This window comes from Leptonychotes weddellii, chromosome 10 (assembly GCF_054177405.1).
Source record: "Leptonychotes weddellii isolate Sample4059 chromosome 10, ASM5417740v2, whole genome shotgun sequence".
In the NCBI taxonomy this organism is placed as follows: domain Eukaryota; kingdom Metazoa; phylum Chordata; class Mammalia; order Carnivora; family Phocidae; genus Leptonychotes; species Leptonychotes weddellii.
Window position 1 is genome coordinate 820741 of NC_138378.1, and position 16672 is coordinate 837412.

At 55.3% G+C, this 16672-nt stretch overlaps 1 protein-coding gene across 1 annotated transcript in view; it reads left to right on the forward strand.

Moving 5' to 3' along the window:
- The window catches only part of YTHDF1 (YTH N6-methyladenosine RNA binding protein F1), a 13611-nt gene extending 4641 nt beyond the window's left edge, over nt 1–8970 (forward strand). Inside the window, exons 4-5 of the mRNA XM_081832441.1 lie at nt 4547–6067; nt 7727–8970. Coding sequence (XP_081688567.1) covers nt 4547–6067; nt 7727–7753 — 1548 coding nt within the window. The 3' untranslated portion in view covers nt 7754–8970. The remainder of the gene's footprint in view (nt 1–4546; nt 6068–7726) is intronic.
- The last annotated feature ends 7702 nt before the right edge of the window (nt 8971–16672 follow it).

The following is a 16672-nucleotide window of genomic DNA, read 5'->3' on the forward strand; positions in this document are numbered from 1 at the left end:
TGGGCACTGTGGGAGTTAAGCAAGGGCAGCTGGGACTACGTACTCAGTTGTCAACAGATTGGTTTGCCTGGTCATGTGAGACAGGGACAGAAGGGAACAGGAGTAAACTTTCCTAGTTTTTTCTCAGTAATTCAGTTGTGCCGTCAGTGTAATAGGACATGTTCACTTTATAGGAACGTTGTGTAAACTCTCCTGTTCCGAGTCTCAGTGCTGGTCGCTCGTAGTTGGTTTCAGCTCGTCCTGAAGCATTGTTCTGGAAAGCCGTGCCAGCTGTCACCCCGGTGCAGGGAGTCCTGCTCTGCACTTGGAGCAGGACCACCTGAGTGCTAGCGGGGGGTGCTTTAGGGTCAGGGTGTCCTGGGCTCTCTGTGTCTCTTCATGGACCTGGTACACCAGCTCTCAGAAGTTACCTCCTGGTTAAGTTGAAATTTGTAGCTCCTTACGCTTTGCAGGGAGCTTCTGTCTGGCCTGGAGAGGTGTTCGGTTTATAAAGACAAACTCGTCTTGAAAATTGTGCTCAGCTGTCACCCAGGGTTTCTGGCAGGTTGGGGGGTTTCACCCACCAGCACAAAGCCAGGCTACACCGATGCCCTGTTGGTGGCCTATGTCACATGAAGAGCCCGTGAGCCCCGTGGCTTATGGCTCGCTCTGTGCTGGGCCGTCGTGGTGGGCTTGGGTGACAGGAGGGGCTGGCGAGGAGTGCATGGTCTTGTAGGCTATAGCCTCCAGTGATGCCAGCCAGCCAGTGGGGACAGGTCATCACGGAGTGCGGCTGGCGGGGCCTAGTGGTATCTTTGCGTACTTCTCGTTGTCTCCTTGCTCAAAACTACGTACCTCCAGCTGGAGACAAAGGCACACATCCTCTGTGTCAGAAACCGGGCTCCCTGCACACAGCCCCACCAGGCGAGGGCCTGCAGCCACAGTCCTCTTGCTCAGGGACACACGCAGCCGGACCCGTATCCCCAGGGCTTCCGCCACGTGCACCTGCTGGGCCTCAGAGCTTCGTGCCCAGCATCTGCGTCCCTTTGATCCTTTCCCTGTTTACTTAATTTACTTAAGCTTCAGTTCTGGCCATTCAGAATGAGTTCCTTTTCTTTCTCTTTTAGTGTGGCTAAATTTTTTTAAGTATGAAGAAGTTTGAATTTTAGGGTAGATTATTGTGTTTTATTATGGTTTTTCAGTGAAAATGATGTAGGGATAATAGTCACTGACTTTGAAATCTGTGTTGTCTGGAGTGCCTGTTTTGTTTATCATTTTGGATGTGGCTTCAAGGAAGCACCCGAAGAGTCCAGCGCCTGGCAGTGTCTTTTCTTACTTCTGTTGCCTAATCTTGCCCTGAAGATGTGTCAGCCTCCCTTTTTTGAGGTCCTGTGCTCTACCAAAGGCTGTGTGTAGAATGTGTGTGAGAGCATCGGTCAGGGTGGTGGTTTTACCTGTGTTGTCCTTACGGAGATTTGTTGCGTGGCCGACATGCTGAGGGAAAGCCCGGCGTGTGTGTGCACTCCTCAGCGTGTGCACCTGCATCCCTGGTACCTGGACTTCTCTTTGGCAGCCCTGGGTGCACAGCGGGCTGAGTAGGCTGCTTGTTTGGTGTCAACGAGCCAGGCTGAGCCATGGTCAGTGGCAGCGTGTCCGTTGGGAGCAAGTGTTCCGGGCTGCGTCTGGCCTTGTCCGGGGTGGGGCCCCGTCAATGGGGGTCACATTCCAGATCACCTTCACAAGTGAGTAGAACGTCAGTTTTTCTGGAAGTTGAGGCTGGAGCCATCGGCCCCAACGCATTGCAGATGGACCGACAGACTGACCGGGGCCGCTGGGAGGAGAGTGTGTGGTCCAGAGAGCAAGTAAGGGGGTGAACACATCCAGGTCTTCTTACAGGATGAATGACTGACTTCACAGAGTTTTGCAGACTGATTTGTTGCTTGGCTTTCAGAGCTTCGAAAGAAAGATGACCGGTGTAGCAGGAAATAGCTGCCGGTCAGATGGGGTATAGGCAGAAGGTAGGCTCACACACACGGCCTGCCAGGTGCCCCTCGTGCCCCGGTGAGGATGGGCAGCATTGGGAGGAGGCGGGCAGGGCTGGCATGGAGTCCGGCTCCTGGGTGTTGGTGGTGGGCTGCTCGGGGAGTGCCAGGGCCTGTGCGGAGGAGGACCGTGTGAATGCTAGTGCAGGGGTGCACCGCGGTGCCCGGTGGCTCAGCTCCTAGTGGGCCTGCAGCCACCCGTGGACGCTCTCGCTGCAGGACCGCTCCTTCATCTGGCAACCAGAAGTGAGTCTTCGTTGCTTTCGCTATAAGAACATAGTGCTCAAAAAAAAACCCAGCAACATAGTGCTCAGGGGGAGGGGGTTGAGTCCTCATAGCCAGGGCTGACCCTTCGCTCCCAGACACACCCTTGCCTCTGTCTGCCTCCGGAGCAGAGATGCGGGATTCAGGGGATGCCGACTGGGTTGCTTCATCTTTGCCCTGGACAGTCCTGCTTCCGTGGAAGCCACTGAGAACCGCCTCTGCACAGCGGGGTCCGTGGGACTGGAATGCTAGGTTTTTCCACTCACCGGTAGGACTTTAAGTGGTTACTGTAACATGTGTTGTCTCGGGTCTTAAGTTACGTCCTGTTATGGTTAAGGGTTAAGTGTGAGTCACGAGTGAGGTACCGACCCTGTGGGAGTCCTGTGCAGAGAGCACCTGGCGTCTCGTGAACTGTCTTTGGATGCTGAGGTCCAGCGACCAAGGCTTTGGTCCATGGGGCTGCCGCTCACCTCGCAGAGCATGTCCTCTGCCCAGACCTGGTGATTTGCTCTCTCTCTCGATTGGCCCCTTCAAGAGGCTTCTTTGAGGGCCCAGGTTGGGTGTGGGCAAACTGAGGGAGAGGTTCTAGGAAAGGGGCCAGAATCACTGAAATCCTTTCAAGGGAGGGTAGCTCCAGCTGTTCCGAGGCTTGTAGAACATTGATGGTGGCCATTTGTTGTCTTTTTTTTTTTTTTTTTAAACTTCCTGAGCATCTTAAGGATTTTTGTTACAGGGGAAATAGTTAATTCCATTTTAAAAACTGATTTTGGAATAGTCTGCTGTCAAGGGGAGCAGCGAACAGGAAGGAACTGTGATGCTTGAAGCCCCATGAATCCTAGATGGGACAGGGAGGGGGGAGGTGGCCGTGGAGACTGGCAGCCAGGGGGCTGGGTCACCACAGTCATGTATTGTGCTGGGACTGCTGGGGGAGCAGCCTGTTCTCCATAGGGTCCTCTGGGGGTCTGCAGAGTTACTCCGCATTCCCATTGCAGGGAAGCAGAGATGCTTGCTTGTCTGGTACTCCAGCCCTCCGTGGCTGCCTCAGCCCAGCTCCCACCTTGTCAGTCCCTGGGACTGGAGGTGGCAGCAGACACCCTGTGCCAGCCGGGGCAGCAGGTCTTCTCACCTGAAGATAGGTGTGGGGTTGGAGGAGGAGATCTCTAGCCAGTGCTCTCCATGTAGAACTTTCTGGTTATTTGGGGTGGAAGGTAGGGGAGAGGATGGGGACCAGTCAGAAGATGGTGTCACAGACTGGGAAGCTTGCCGCTGCCCCCCACTCTTGTTTTCCTTTGCAGCCTTTCCACTTTTAGGTCAGCTGCCCTGGGTGGGAAGCCTCCCCCCCAACACCCCCCAGCACTCACGCCCCACAGGAAACCATTTAAGTCACCCACAGTGGCATGGCCTGGGGGGCCCAGTTCTGGCCAGACCCCCAGTGAGTCTCTCCCCAAGGAGGCGCCTTGTCAGAACTGCTGACCCCAGGTGTAAATCTGCGCCCTGGGCCGGCTTCCAGAGACTCTGAGATAAGCCCCTGCTGCCTCGAGGGGCGGTCCGGCTGCCACACAGGTGGTTCCTCAGTCAGGGACCCCGGGTTTGGTTGGAGCCCGATGTGAGGGCCTCTCCGGCTCAGAGAGCAGGGAGGACACAGAGTTTTGGTGAAGGAGCTGTCAGAGCCACTGTGAGAGCCCAAGGCGACGCCCAGGACAGGGTGGGGATGTGAGATGGCGAGACCCCTTTGGACTCGGAAGAGGGGGTGGGCTGTCAGGAGAGGCGTGTGGGAAAGGGTATTGCGGGGGCGGGGCGGGGACACCCTGGGCGTGTTGAGCAGTCAGCTTGAGACCAGGCTGTGGGGCGAGTGTCCCTGAGCACCCCAGCTTGTCCTGCGGCTCAGAACCTCTCGTTGCCTTTGGGAAGCCGTCTTCATCTTCTGTGCCTCCCGCGCTGTCGTGTGTGGGTGAGCATCACTGCCAGCCAGATGGGTCGATTCCTCACTCCAGGTCCACTCCTTGGTGGGGGGAGAGGGGACTGCCGAGTAGACTGCAGACAGCCAGTGGTAGAGTGGCTGAGCCTGGTCACGTCAGCTGGACCCAGGACGTCGCAGACGGACACCGGGCTTCTCTCAGTCCCGGCTTTGTTCTCAGTCGGTGCTCTTAGCCTTCCCGTCGGCAGGGACGTGCTCTGAAGTCAGCCTGTACTTACGTAGGAAATCCCCTCCGGCTTGTGTCTTGAAAGCAGCCTAACTCATCCCGTGCTTGTTTCCCCAGAGTAACAGTTACCCCTCCATGGCGGATCCTTACCTGTCCAGCTATTACCCACCGTCCATCGGATTTCCTTACTCCCTCAACGAGGCACCCTGGTCTACCGGAGGGGACCCTCCGATCCCATACCTCACCACCTATGGACAGCTCAGTAACGGAGACCATCATTTTATGCATGATGCTGTTTTTGGGCAGCCTGGGGGCCTGGGAAACAACATCTATCAACACAGGTTTAATTTTTTCCCCGAAAACCCTGCCTTCTCGGCCTGGGGGACAAGTGGGTCTCAGGGGCAGCAGGCTCAGAGCTCCGCATATGGGAGCAGCTACACTTACCCACCAAGCTCTCTGGGTGGCACGATTGTGGATGGGCAGACGGGCTTTCACAGTGACACCCTCAACAAGGCCCCTGGAATGAACAGCCTGGAGCAGGGCATGGTGGGCCTGAAGATTGGGGATGTCACCACCTCTGCCGTCAAGACTGTGGGGTCAGTCGTTAGCAGTGTGGCGATGACTGGTGTCCTTTCTGGCAATGGTGGGACAGGCGTAAATATGCCAGTTTCAAAGCCGACCTCGTGGGCTGCCATCGCCAGCAAGCCGGCAAAACCCCAGCCGAAAATGAAAGCAAAGAGCGGACCTGTAATCGGGGCTGCCCTGCCCCCTCCACCGATAAAGCATAACATGGACATTGGCACCTGGGACAACAAGGGGCCCATGCCCAAGGCTCCGGCTCCCCAGCAGACTCCGGCCCCCCAGTCTGCCCCCCAGTCCCAGCCGGTTGTGCAGCCTCTTCCCACTCAGCCTCCCCCTTTGGCCCAACCACAGTATCCGAACCCTCAGCAGCCACCCCAAACCCGCTGGGTCGCCCCTCGCAACAGAAATGTGGCATTTGGGCAGAGTGGAGGGACCGGCGGTGATGGTAACTCTCCTGGAAGTGCCCAGCCTAATTCTGCCCCCACCGTGGAGTCCCACCCCGTTCTTGAGAAACTGAAAGCTGCCCACAGCTATAACCCTAAAGAGTTTGATTGGAATCTTAAAAGCGGACGTGTTTTCATCATCAAAAGCTACTCTGAGGACGACATCCACCGCTCCATCAAGTACTCCATCTGGTGCAGCACCGAGCATGGCAACAAGCGTCTGGACGGTGCGTTCCGTGCCGCGAGCAGCAAGGGGCCGGTGTACCTGCTTTTCAGCGTCAACGGGAGCGGGCACTTCTGCGGGGTGGCGGAGATGAGGTCGCCCGTGGACTACGGCACGAGCGCTGGGGTCTGGTCTCAGGACAAGTGGAAGGGCAAGTTCGATGTGAAGTGGATCTTCGTCAAGGACGTGCCCAACAACCAGCTCCGGCACATCAGGCTGGAGAACAACGACAACAAGCCGGTCACCAACTCCCGCGACACCCAGGAGGTGCCCTTAGAAAAAGCAAAGCAAGTGCTGAAAATTATCGCTTCCTACAAGCACACAACCTCCATCTTTGACGACTTTTCTCACTATGAGAAGCGCCAGGAGGAGGAGGAGGTGGTGCGCAAGGTGAGTCTGGCTTCCTCAGACACGGGCTCTGGAGGCCCCGGGCCAGAGCTGAGGCTGAAGGCCGTGCGCGCTGGGTGGGGCCCGGGGACCGCCAGTTCCCAGTGGCCTGCAGCTGGGGCAGCCGGTCATGGGAGGGTGTGGGCAGCATCATCTGCGCTTCCCAAGCATGGTAAGTGGAATGTCACTACGTAACTTTTCCGTTTTCAGAGAACATAATGATTGGGACCACAGTGCACAGCCTCTGTCAGGAACACTTAGGAATGACATTCTGTGGCACTGGGGTGGACCAGGGGGCTGTTGGGGCTGCAGGCCCTGCCCTCAGCGGGCGAGAAGCCCTGGTCTAGAGGCCGTTGCTTCTTTCTCCCTCAAAACCCCAGTGTCTTAGTCTGGAACTCTGCATCTAGGTGGTAAAGAGCTGGGGGTGGGGTAACAGTGAGCATCTGGAACCCAGAGTGCAAGCCTCGTAGTGGGCCGTGAGGTTGGCTCCGTTTCCCGCCCTGTGACCGAGAAAGTCCCAGGCCTGAGCTGGCGTAGCCCATGGGAGTGACTGTGTGCTGTAGGAGAACAGGGCTCAGACGCCTGTGAACTGGCCCAGAAATGGGAAGAATGACAGCGTAACACACTTTGTAAAGCTGGTTTGTCTGAGAGAGTTCATCCCAAGTTTTGCTGTGCTTTTCTGATATTAAAATATCCTTTTCTTAAGCTTTCGTTGACAGTAGATGGGTTTGCGGCCCGTTTTAGCTGAAAGGCACATAATGGGGCACATAGATAACAGTGCTGTTTGCGGTTTTAGAAGCTACACCTGCTGTAGCAAGTTTGTAAGACGTGAAAATGACTTGGTTCCTCTTTCATTGTAGTGGAAAAGAGAGGGGCTTGTCATTATTTCCAGTTAGTGAAAGTCTGTGTTTTAACTCTTTTAGGTATAAAATAAAATACTGAATTGCTGACTTTACAGGGATAGAGCAGAGGTCATTGGTAATGAAGCTGAAGACCCTTGGTGGGTTTTAGGCAGCGCCTGTGCTGTGGTTTATCTTAGATCCTGTGGCACTTGGGTCTTTTCCCGAAGCTCAGTAGGTTCTGGAAGTTGAGGTTAGGGGTAAATTTCTGCCCATGACCCGGTTGGTGTTTTAAGGTTCTAGGGTCCTAAACGTACGTTAGCGAGTGGGGTTTGGGAAGAGGAAGTCTTTGAGTTGGTCCATGGGGTCCTGCCTGCAGGCAGACTGAGGCCATTCACGGCTTTGAGCTGTCCTCCAGTGAGCTCGAGAGAGAATTGAAATTCCACCAGAACACTGCTGGTGTGCTTCTTCTTAGACCCGTGTCTCCATGTCTCAGGCTGAGTTTAGTTGCAACATTTTAAGGAAGGACCGAGGGGGCTTCTGACCCTATTGATGAGAAGCCAGACAGGCAGACGTGGGGAGAGGTGGGGCTGTGTGTGAAGGGGGAGACACCTGGCCAGAGGGGCCTTGCCTCGAGCGGTGGATGCCGTGGGTGGGTGGCTCTCGGAGGCCTGGTTCCCGTGCTGCCGTGGCCTGGCCAGTGCCGGGGGGATGCACCGGTCCCAGGCAGGGCCACAGCCCACCGGGCAGCCTGGAACCTCGCTTCTGAGGGAGTGTGTGTGGCATGTTCACTCAGTTTGTTAAACTCTTTTTCTTTTTACAGGAACGGCAGAATCGAAACAAACAATAAGGATGAACCGGCATCTTCTGTGTTCTGACATTTGACTGAAAAAGCTTAAGAACGTGTGCTTGGTGCTGTTGTCTTGTGCAGGGCCTGACTCGTTGCATCTTTATGCTCTTTGTCTTTTATTTTTGCCCAGATGGATCTGCGTTCATTTGTATTTTTCTATGTATTATAGTATTACAGAGCTCACTAATAAAGGAATGTGTTTTGTCCGCTTATTAGTCAGACCTAACGTGAAACACAAGCACCCTTCACGACAGAACAGAAAACCTCATACGTCCCAAAGGTTCTCTTGTTGTTTGGCAGAAGTTATGTTCTTACTCTGAGTCACTGTCACTTAACATCTTTATAGGGGACTTTCTCACCCTTTCTTACTTTCTAGCAAACACGAGAAACCATGGCTTGTTTTGTCATTTACTGTATTCTGTTAAAATACTTCTCAAAATGCTGAAATCAACAGGTTAATGATCACCTTGTTTGGCCAGTTTGCTATTTTTATTGCCCATTATCTGTCTAAAATGCTAGTCTGTCCACTTGACTTTTCTACTAGACAGAAAGATAGATTTGAGTTTTTCAGATTCGGTGAGCATGCTGTGTTGGTGCGGAGTGTCCCTCGTGGCTCCTCGACCCCGGCGGGGCGGATGTGGGGTGGCTGGCGGAGGCCTGGGCTCAGCAGTCAGCCGGGCTCAGCTGTGTGTGGCCATCCTGAGCCGGCTCTTGACTTGCGAATCCCAGTGCCATTCTGAGTTGTTTACCCACGACGCTGAGCTTCCCTCGTAGGACCTCCAGTGCAGCTGGTGCTGGGACTGTCCTTCCACGGTGTGCGGCGGGTTTCATTTTCCTGTCGAAGGGGTGAAAAAAAAAAAAAAAAAAACCTTTGAGAAACTGAGTTTGCTGTCCTGTGTTGTGGAATGAGGGACCTTGAAGAACTCGCTGCCACCTGGAGTCTGACTCTAAGCATGAAAATGGTGCTCACGCCTGTCGCCCCAGCACAGTCTGCACGCGCCCGTTGTAGGGGATCTGACTGTTTAGAGAGCAGGTACCTTCTGAAAACTATTTACTCCAAAAGACCCTCTGAGTTCAAGTTTAAGCTGTATTATTTAGACTTGTATTGAGAACGTGTCATTCTCTGAACTGTTACCGCCTGTACGGAGTCACGGACAACATCAGATAACTTTTCCTCTGGAGAATACAAGCCTTAATAAACAATACCTATTTAGCAAGTCTGCTGTCCTGTCATTCTTAGCTGCGTCTGAGACGCCATCTCTGTTGTCTGCAGCAGGGAGCCAGTAATCCCCCGAAACCGCACAATATCCTAACTTCACTCACCCTGCGCTATGCTTTGTGGAAAAGATTAAAGGAACTTTTTTCTTTTTTTTTTTCAATTTTCTCTAGCCCAGTATGGGGCTTGAACTCAGGACCCTGAGATTAGGAGTTGGATGCTCTACTGACTGAGCCAGCCAGGCAACTTCGTAAAGATCCAGTTCTCACTCAGAGTTTGTAGTCCCCTGAACATATTGCAAGCCTTTTCAGACGTAAGCGAAGTTGCAGGAGTTCCGTGAGCATCCTGCGTCCACTGCCCGGTTGCCCGCACTGACCTTCCTCCGTCCACTCGTCAGCTGCAGACACCAGCACGCTCTCCCTAAGTCAGCATGTGCATCAGGAAGTTTCATGCTTGGGGCGCCTGGGCGGCTCAGTCGGTGAAGCATCTGCCTTCGGCTTGGGTCATGATCCCGGGGTCCTGGGATCGAGCCCCACATCGGGCTCCCTGCTCCGCGGGGAGCCTGCTTCTCCTCCTCCCCGCTTGTGCTCTCTCTTGCTTCTCTTGCTATCTCTGCCTCTCTCAAATAAAATCCTTTTTAAAAAAGGAAGTTTAATGCTTGTACAGTTTGTTTTACTGTTGCAGTAAAATTTACAGACAGATGCAGAAACCTTAAAAGTTTTGAAGTTTGAGATAGAGTTAAGGACACAGGACGTGAGCAGCACCCCAGAACACTTTCTCCCGTGCTTTCCTGGGTACATGCCCCGCCAGGACCCGGTCGTCGGTGTGTGGGCATGGCAGGTGAACACAGGAAGCCCAGCCCTGCACCCTGCCAGATTGAGCTGGAGATTTTCCACTCCCCACCTGGTGAGTATTCTACCCGTTTACAAATGCAGCTCTGTTTGCTCAGAATGATTTCTCGGATTTTACTTTGGAAAGTGAGCATCAGACCTTGGGTGCCGTTTTCCTCTGTGTGCTTGGCCACTGGGCTCCCTTAAAAGATTCAGTGGTCCCTAGCTTGCAAGATGACTGGCTGAGCAGCGCCCCCACCTTCAGTTGGGGTTGAAGCAACAGAGGGCCCAGGGCTTTCATGGGCATGCAAGGAGGGGCTGGCTGTTCATCACTGAGAAGCAGGGGCTGGGACGGCCACTTGGTTTGTCTATGAGATCAGTTCCTCAGATGTCACCGAGTAGGAAGGCTCCCTCCAAACCCTGCCAGCTGGACTGGCCCCTGGGAGTGGAGGTCAGGGGCTGCAGACCGCTGGCTGTTGGGGGAGGGAATCACATCCAAGGAAGGAAAGAACGTGTGTGTTGTGGCGGGGAAGGGCTGTAGGGGTGCATGCACTTCTAAGCAGGACAGGTTTTGCTTATAAAGGGCTGCATGATGTTAGTATCTGCCCCCCAAGCCAACCGAGTCAGCTCTAGCCTTTACCCAAAGGCACGCCATTCACAGGTGACTCTTTTGTGCGGGCATTAGGTGACGAGAGGGAGTCCCGGAGAGAACGCTGGCTGGACCTGCCTGCCGGTGGCTTCTCCCCAGCTGGGGTTCTGTACCGCCTCGCGTGCCTCATGGTCCGAGATCGAGGAGCTCCTCTCCCTCCAGTAGGATGAGGGCAGGTCACTTGCTCAGTTTCCTAGCTGTGGTCAGGGAGTGGGGCCGCAAGCGGCAGGGCCCCTGGGCCTGCACGATGGTCGTGCAGATAAACTTCCACCTCTCCCTGTTCCCTCGGGCTCTGCCTGCCTGTGCACTGTGTGGTCCGCCTCCTCTTGCTCAGCTTGGAGTTAATATTTGCATGTTCAGGTTTTTTTCCCCAAAACCAATGTGTTAGAAAAGGTCTTTGAACCATTGTCTTGCATGATATTTTTACTGTAATTTTTTCTGTGGATGAGAGGGTGAATTTTTTTTGAGCTTGGGACACCCAGTGGACTGTCCCAGAGTCCATCTTTGTTTACGGGAAATCTCCCCCCACCCCGGGCCACCCTGGAAGAGGATCCGGGTAAGGGTGTGAATAGTGTGCCACCATTGGACACTCACTGGGAAGTAGCTGTTCGGATCCCTCTGTCCCTGGCAGCCGGGCACAGGCTTCGGTGCCCCCTGGATGCGGGGCGGGGGCTTAAGCCCTGCACACAGATGAGGTCTCCTGCTTGGGCCGCCTGCCCTGCTCAGGGAGAGCCAGTAACAGGTTTGGGCTGTGCCCCTGTGAGGTGACCTTCCTGTAGGGCAGCTCTGGGGGTGACCTGGGAGGTGCCCCGACCTGCGGCATGAGGGTCAGCTCAGAGGCCTTGCGAGGCCACGCTCTCGATCACCCACATGGTGTTTGTGGCCCCCCCTCCAAGAGTGTAGCCTACCCTGACTCAGAGTGCCCGACCTCTGCCAACAGCTGGGTGGAGCTCAAGGCTCATGGGTGACGTCAAGTGCCTTCTGGACACATGCTGAGTGCCCCTGGTGTGCAGCAGTGACCCCAGCTACTCGTCTCCTTCCTGCCAGCTCTGAGGCCTCAAGACAGACTTGGGCTGTCCAAGACTGGCCCGTCAGCTGGAAGTGGACGTGGAGACACAGGGTGCCCTGAAGCTGTGGTGTCCCATGCAAGGGTTGACCCGAACACCCAGGTGCCGTGCCCCATGGGAGAGGGCATTCCTGCCGAGTGGAGGGCTCCCGTACCGAAGGCCTGGCCAGCTGAGTGTGGGTGCGGGAGCTGGGGGTGCATTTCTTGTTTTCAAACTTTTTATTTGGAGTGACAAGTTTACAGAAGAGTTGCAAGAGCAAGAAGAGTACAGAGAATACCTTTTACCTGGATTTGCTTGTTAACATTTTGCCCCATTTCCTTGATCATGTGCTTGCTGTGTATGTGCATGTATGCATATGTGTGCGTGTATGTGTGTACATACGTGTATGTGTGCATGTAGGTGTGTGTGAATGTAGGTGTGTGTCTAAGTGTGCATGTGTTGTACGTGTGTGTATCTAGGTGTGTGTATGCGAGTGTGTTATACATGTGTGTAATCAGATGTACGTGTGTGTGCAGGTTTATGGGTGTGTGTGTGTGCATGGAGGTTACATGTGTGGAGTTGTGTGTGTGTGCAATTCTGAGGGTGTGAATATGTGTATATCCAGCTGTGCAGGTGTGTGCGCAGGGTGTATGTGTATATAAGTGTGCAGGTGTGTGCGTGTGTGCAGTTGTGAGTGCAGGTGAGTGTACACAGGTGTGTGTGCGGGTGTGCATGTGTGTAGGTGTGCGGGTGTGTGCGCAGGGTGTATGTATATGTGTGCAGGTGTGTGTATGCGTGTGTGCAGTTGTGAGTGCAAGTGAGTGTACGCAGGTGTGTGTGTGTGCGTGCATGTGTGTAGGTGTGCGGGTGTGTGTGGGTGTGTGCGTGTGTGCAGTTGAGTGCAGGTGAGTGTACTCAGGTGTGTGTGCGGGTGTGCATGTGTGTAGGTGTGCAGGTGTGTGTGCGGGTGTATGTGTATATAAGTGTGCAGCTGTGTGAGTGTGTGCAGTTGTGAGTGCAGGTGAGTGTACGCAGGTGTGTGTGCGTGCATGTGTGTAGGTGTGCATGTGTGTGTGTGGGTGTGTGCACAGGGTGTATGTGTATATAAGTGTGCAGGTGTGTGCGTGTGTGCAGTTGTGAGTGCAGGTGAGTGTACTCAGGTGTGTGTGCGGGTGTGCATGTGTGTAGGTGTGCAGGTGTGTGTGCGGGTGTATGTGTATATAAGTGTGCGGGTGTGTGTGTGTGCAGTTGTGAGTGCAGGTGAGTGTACGCAGGTGTGTGTGCGGGTGTGCATGTGTGTAGGTGTGCAGGTGTGTGTGCGCGCAGGGTGTATGTGTATATAAGTGTGCAGGTGTGTGCGTGTGTGCAGTTGTGAGTGCAGGTGAGTGTACGCAGGTGTGTGCGCGTGCGTGCATGTGTGTAGGTGTGCAGGTGTGTGTGTGCGCAGGGTGTATGTGTATATAAGTGTGCAGCTGTGTGCGTGTGTGCAGCTGTGAGTGCAGGTGAGTGTATGCAGGTGTGTGTGCGGGTGTGCATGTGTGTAGGTGTGCGGGTGTGTGCGCAGGGTTGCATGTGCAGCTGTGAGTGCAGGTGTGTGTAGGCGTGTGCACGATGTATATATATATGCAGGTGTGTGTGCACGATTTGTGCACTATTTGAGGTCTGCAGTGCATCTTTCACCCACATACTCCAGCGTGGTTTTGACCCCAGCTTGTTAGGCTCTTCAGTGAGTGGGACAGGGCTGTGACTCTCACCTGAGGCCCCGTCTGATTCTAATTTGGTCATTAACACAATAGTGTCCTTTACAGCATTCTGGGGAGGGCCAGGCTCTCACCCTGTGTCTGGACGAAGCCTCCAGGTCGACACTCCATTGACCTGCCCCCACCCCGTTCCCCTGCTCTGGAAGATGACACCCCCACACACACCTTCTTGCAGCCTAATGGGGAGGCCCTAGGGTCCATTCCACCCCTTGCAGTGCTCCTTGGGTGGCTGGTCCCTCGGTGGCTGCCTCTGCAGACGTAGGAGGTCGAGGGCAGCTGGTGATTGCTCTCTGGTCCAGCGCACTGTGAGCACGTCTTTGTGGCCAGGGAAGCCCTGCATGGTTGGCCTCTGGAAGTGGATGTGGGTTTAGCCCGGGGGCCGGCACGAAGAGAGGTGGGCACCTGCCGGCAGAGGTAGGTGTCAGGGGTCCCAGGGCTGGGCTGCTGGGGTGCTGATGCCAGGAGCATGCCCCCTTCCTTCCTTTTGATCTGGGCACGCAAAAGGGTGCTGCTTCCCTGGCAGCTGGGGAGGCACTACAGAGCCCTTCCTGCTGGCGGGGTGGGGGGACCTGCAGAGGTCCCCTAGCTGACACCGCCCCCCCCAGCTCGTGGGAGCCATCATCTGAGCCGTGTCCCCAGTGACGCTGTCATCTGCACCCCTGCTGTGGGTTTCAGAGATGCGGTGTGGGCAGGAAGGCTGCTCCCTGCCTTGCGTCCAGGTGTGGTGCAGGTGAAGGTTCTCATGCGGCTCTGGTAGGGTGAGGTCCCCCCCGTGCTTCATGCCTGAGTCCTGCGACAGTCCCGCCAAGGCCAGAGGGACGATGCCTGTGGTTCCTCCCTTACGGTTGGCTAAATGGCACCCTTGGCCCGTCTCCCCTCTCCCCTGGGCTGATGTCAGGTGCAGGCACCTGAATCCTGCCACCATTAGAGTAGATTTGTTCCTTCCTGCTGGGCTTTCCCCTCCCCCTCCCCCGAAGCCCTGAAGTCCGGGAAACTGGAACTCAGCCTCTGGGACACTGGTCATCCGCTGTCTTCAAGGGAACAGAGCTTGGTGCCACAGTCCCTTGCCTCTGAGGGCCACTGGGCCAGCTGGGGGATGAGCCCCTCCCAGGGGTCCCAGAGTGTGTCAGAGAGTGAGCAGACGTGGCCTGCTGCTGCAGGAACGCCAGAGGAAGGAGGGGGCAGTGTGGATGGGTGCTTGGCTGGGGGTCTTCCTGGAGAAGACAGGATGCAGGACGAGCCAGGCTATGAACTGCTCGCACCCCAGGGCGGGGGGCCAGAAGTCTGTGGTCTCCCCAGCAAGCACAGGTAGGGGGGCTCATGGGGCAGAGCAGCCGAGTCCATACCTAGGGGGTCGGGGTGAGGGGTATTGGGGTGCAGGTGGGAGAGCAGCAGGCAACTAGGCATCTGCAGCAGGAGCTCAGGAGTGGGCAAGGGCACAGGATTGTGGTCTGTGAGGGACGTGGTCAGGGCAGCAGGTGAGGAGGCCAGAAGCTGGAGGCTGTACCCAGGCTGCTTGCTGGGAGCTGGTCCTGCCCTGAACAGTGGCCCTGACCTGAGCAGGCTCCGTGTCTGTCTCCACCCTGAGAGCCAGGGGTGAGGTCCCAGCCTTCTGGGGGGCTCCTGGTGCTCAGAGTCCCAGCTACAGGGGTAGGTAGGACAGTAAATGTGGGTGTCACCCAGAAGACAAGTAGCCCACCCGGCTTCCCCAGGATGGTCCCCTGTGGGGGCAGTGAAGCCTGGGGCTGGCCAGCTGTAGTCTGCACCTGGTGGCCTGGGGTTTCAGGTGGGAACATCGCAGAGCTGGCTCTGCTCTTGCCTGTGTCCACGGTTTTACTGGCCATAGAGGGGTGCCACCTGGTGGACACCAGGATGGGGTGGGGCAGGGAGGCCCTATCTGGCCTGGAGGGCAGAACCTGTGTGGAGAGAACGGTAGACTTTGAGCAGCCTGGGACGATGGCAGGGGTTCTGGTCTGCCTCTCTTGGCCAGTCCCCAGCCCTGGTGGCCAGTGAAGGACCCCAGATGGGGAGGAATAAGGAAATGATGAAAGGAGAGCCTGGCCCTGGGAACACTGGGGCTTTGATGCCTGTCTTGGGGTAGCCAGGGAAGCCTCCAGAAGACAAACGTCAACTTGAGGTCTGAAGGGTGATTAGGGGAGCGGGTGAGGTGGGTAGGAGGAGAGCCTTCCCATTAGAGCATGGGCAAAGGCGACGGGCAGGAGAGCACAGAGCCCCTGGGAGTCCAAAGGCCCAGCAGGGCTGCTAGTTCTTCCCTAGCCTCAAGCAGCCCTCTGTGTTCTGGGTACATACACACCTGTGCACACACACAAACATACATATAAATCCACAGATGCACACACACATACACATGGGCATACAAATACATAACTGTACACATACATGTAGCCGTGCACATACCAACATATGTGAACACGTGCACACTCACGCCTATGCATATGCACACACGTGTGTACACATGGGCCCTGGTGATGCTGACACTCAGTTGTAAAGCTGATAATGATCCTAGACAAACAGGGGCCCTTAGCGGGGGAATCCTGCCTTCCCCTCCATATGGCTGCTGGGGCAGAGCACCTCCTGGGTTCTCTGCACAAGAGGAAAGTGGGATTTAGCTGGAAACAGGCTTTTCTGTGGGCTCTTAGGACACCATCTCCAATCTTTGGGCAGATGGGCTCTGAGAAGGATGGCCACCAAGCCTTCTAAACCAGGAAGCAAAACTTGCTTGCCCCTAGGGGGTTCTGTACTTTTCTGGGTGTGAAATGGTTGGGGAGATGCAGTTTGGGTGCCAAGACAGGGATCTTCCCTGACATTTTGGAGGATTGTGAGGAAAGGACATTGGAAATTGCTCAAGGGTCAGCTGGGTCTGGGGCTGTTTAGGCAGTGATGGTTGGGGACCTCTGTGGCATGGGGACAGCTGTCCTCATGTGGGGTCAGGGACCTAAGCATCACACACCCAGCTGTCACTGAGTGCTCTACACTTCACCACTCAGCTCTCACCTCTGCCCCATCACTGCCTTTCCTGTATCCTCAGCATGCGGTCACCCTTCTAGGGGCACGTGGGTTTTCTGAGTGACCTTCCTGTGGCAGTTACAGTGGTTTATGTCCTCTTCATTGTGCTCACCCACCCCCACTGCTTCAGGGAACTAAAAACAGGATCAGCCAGAGGGGGTTCTAATGGCCTCACCCTGTGAGTTTGATGATGATGGTGGTGGTGCTGCTGCTGCTGGTGGTGATGATGGTGGTGATGATGATGGAGATGATGATGGTGATGATGGAGATGGTGGTGATGGTGGTAAAGGTGATGGTGATGATGTTGGTGATGGTGGTGATGAGGATGGTGGTGATGGTGATGATGGTGATGGTGATGATGATGGTGATGATGGTGGTGATGGTGGTGATG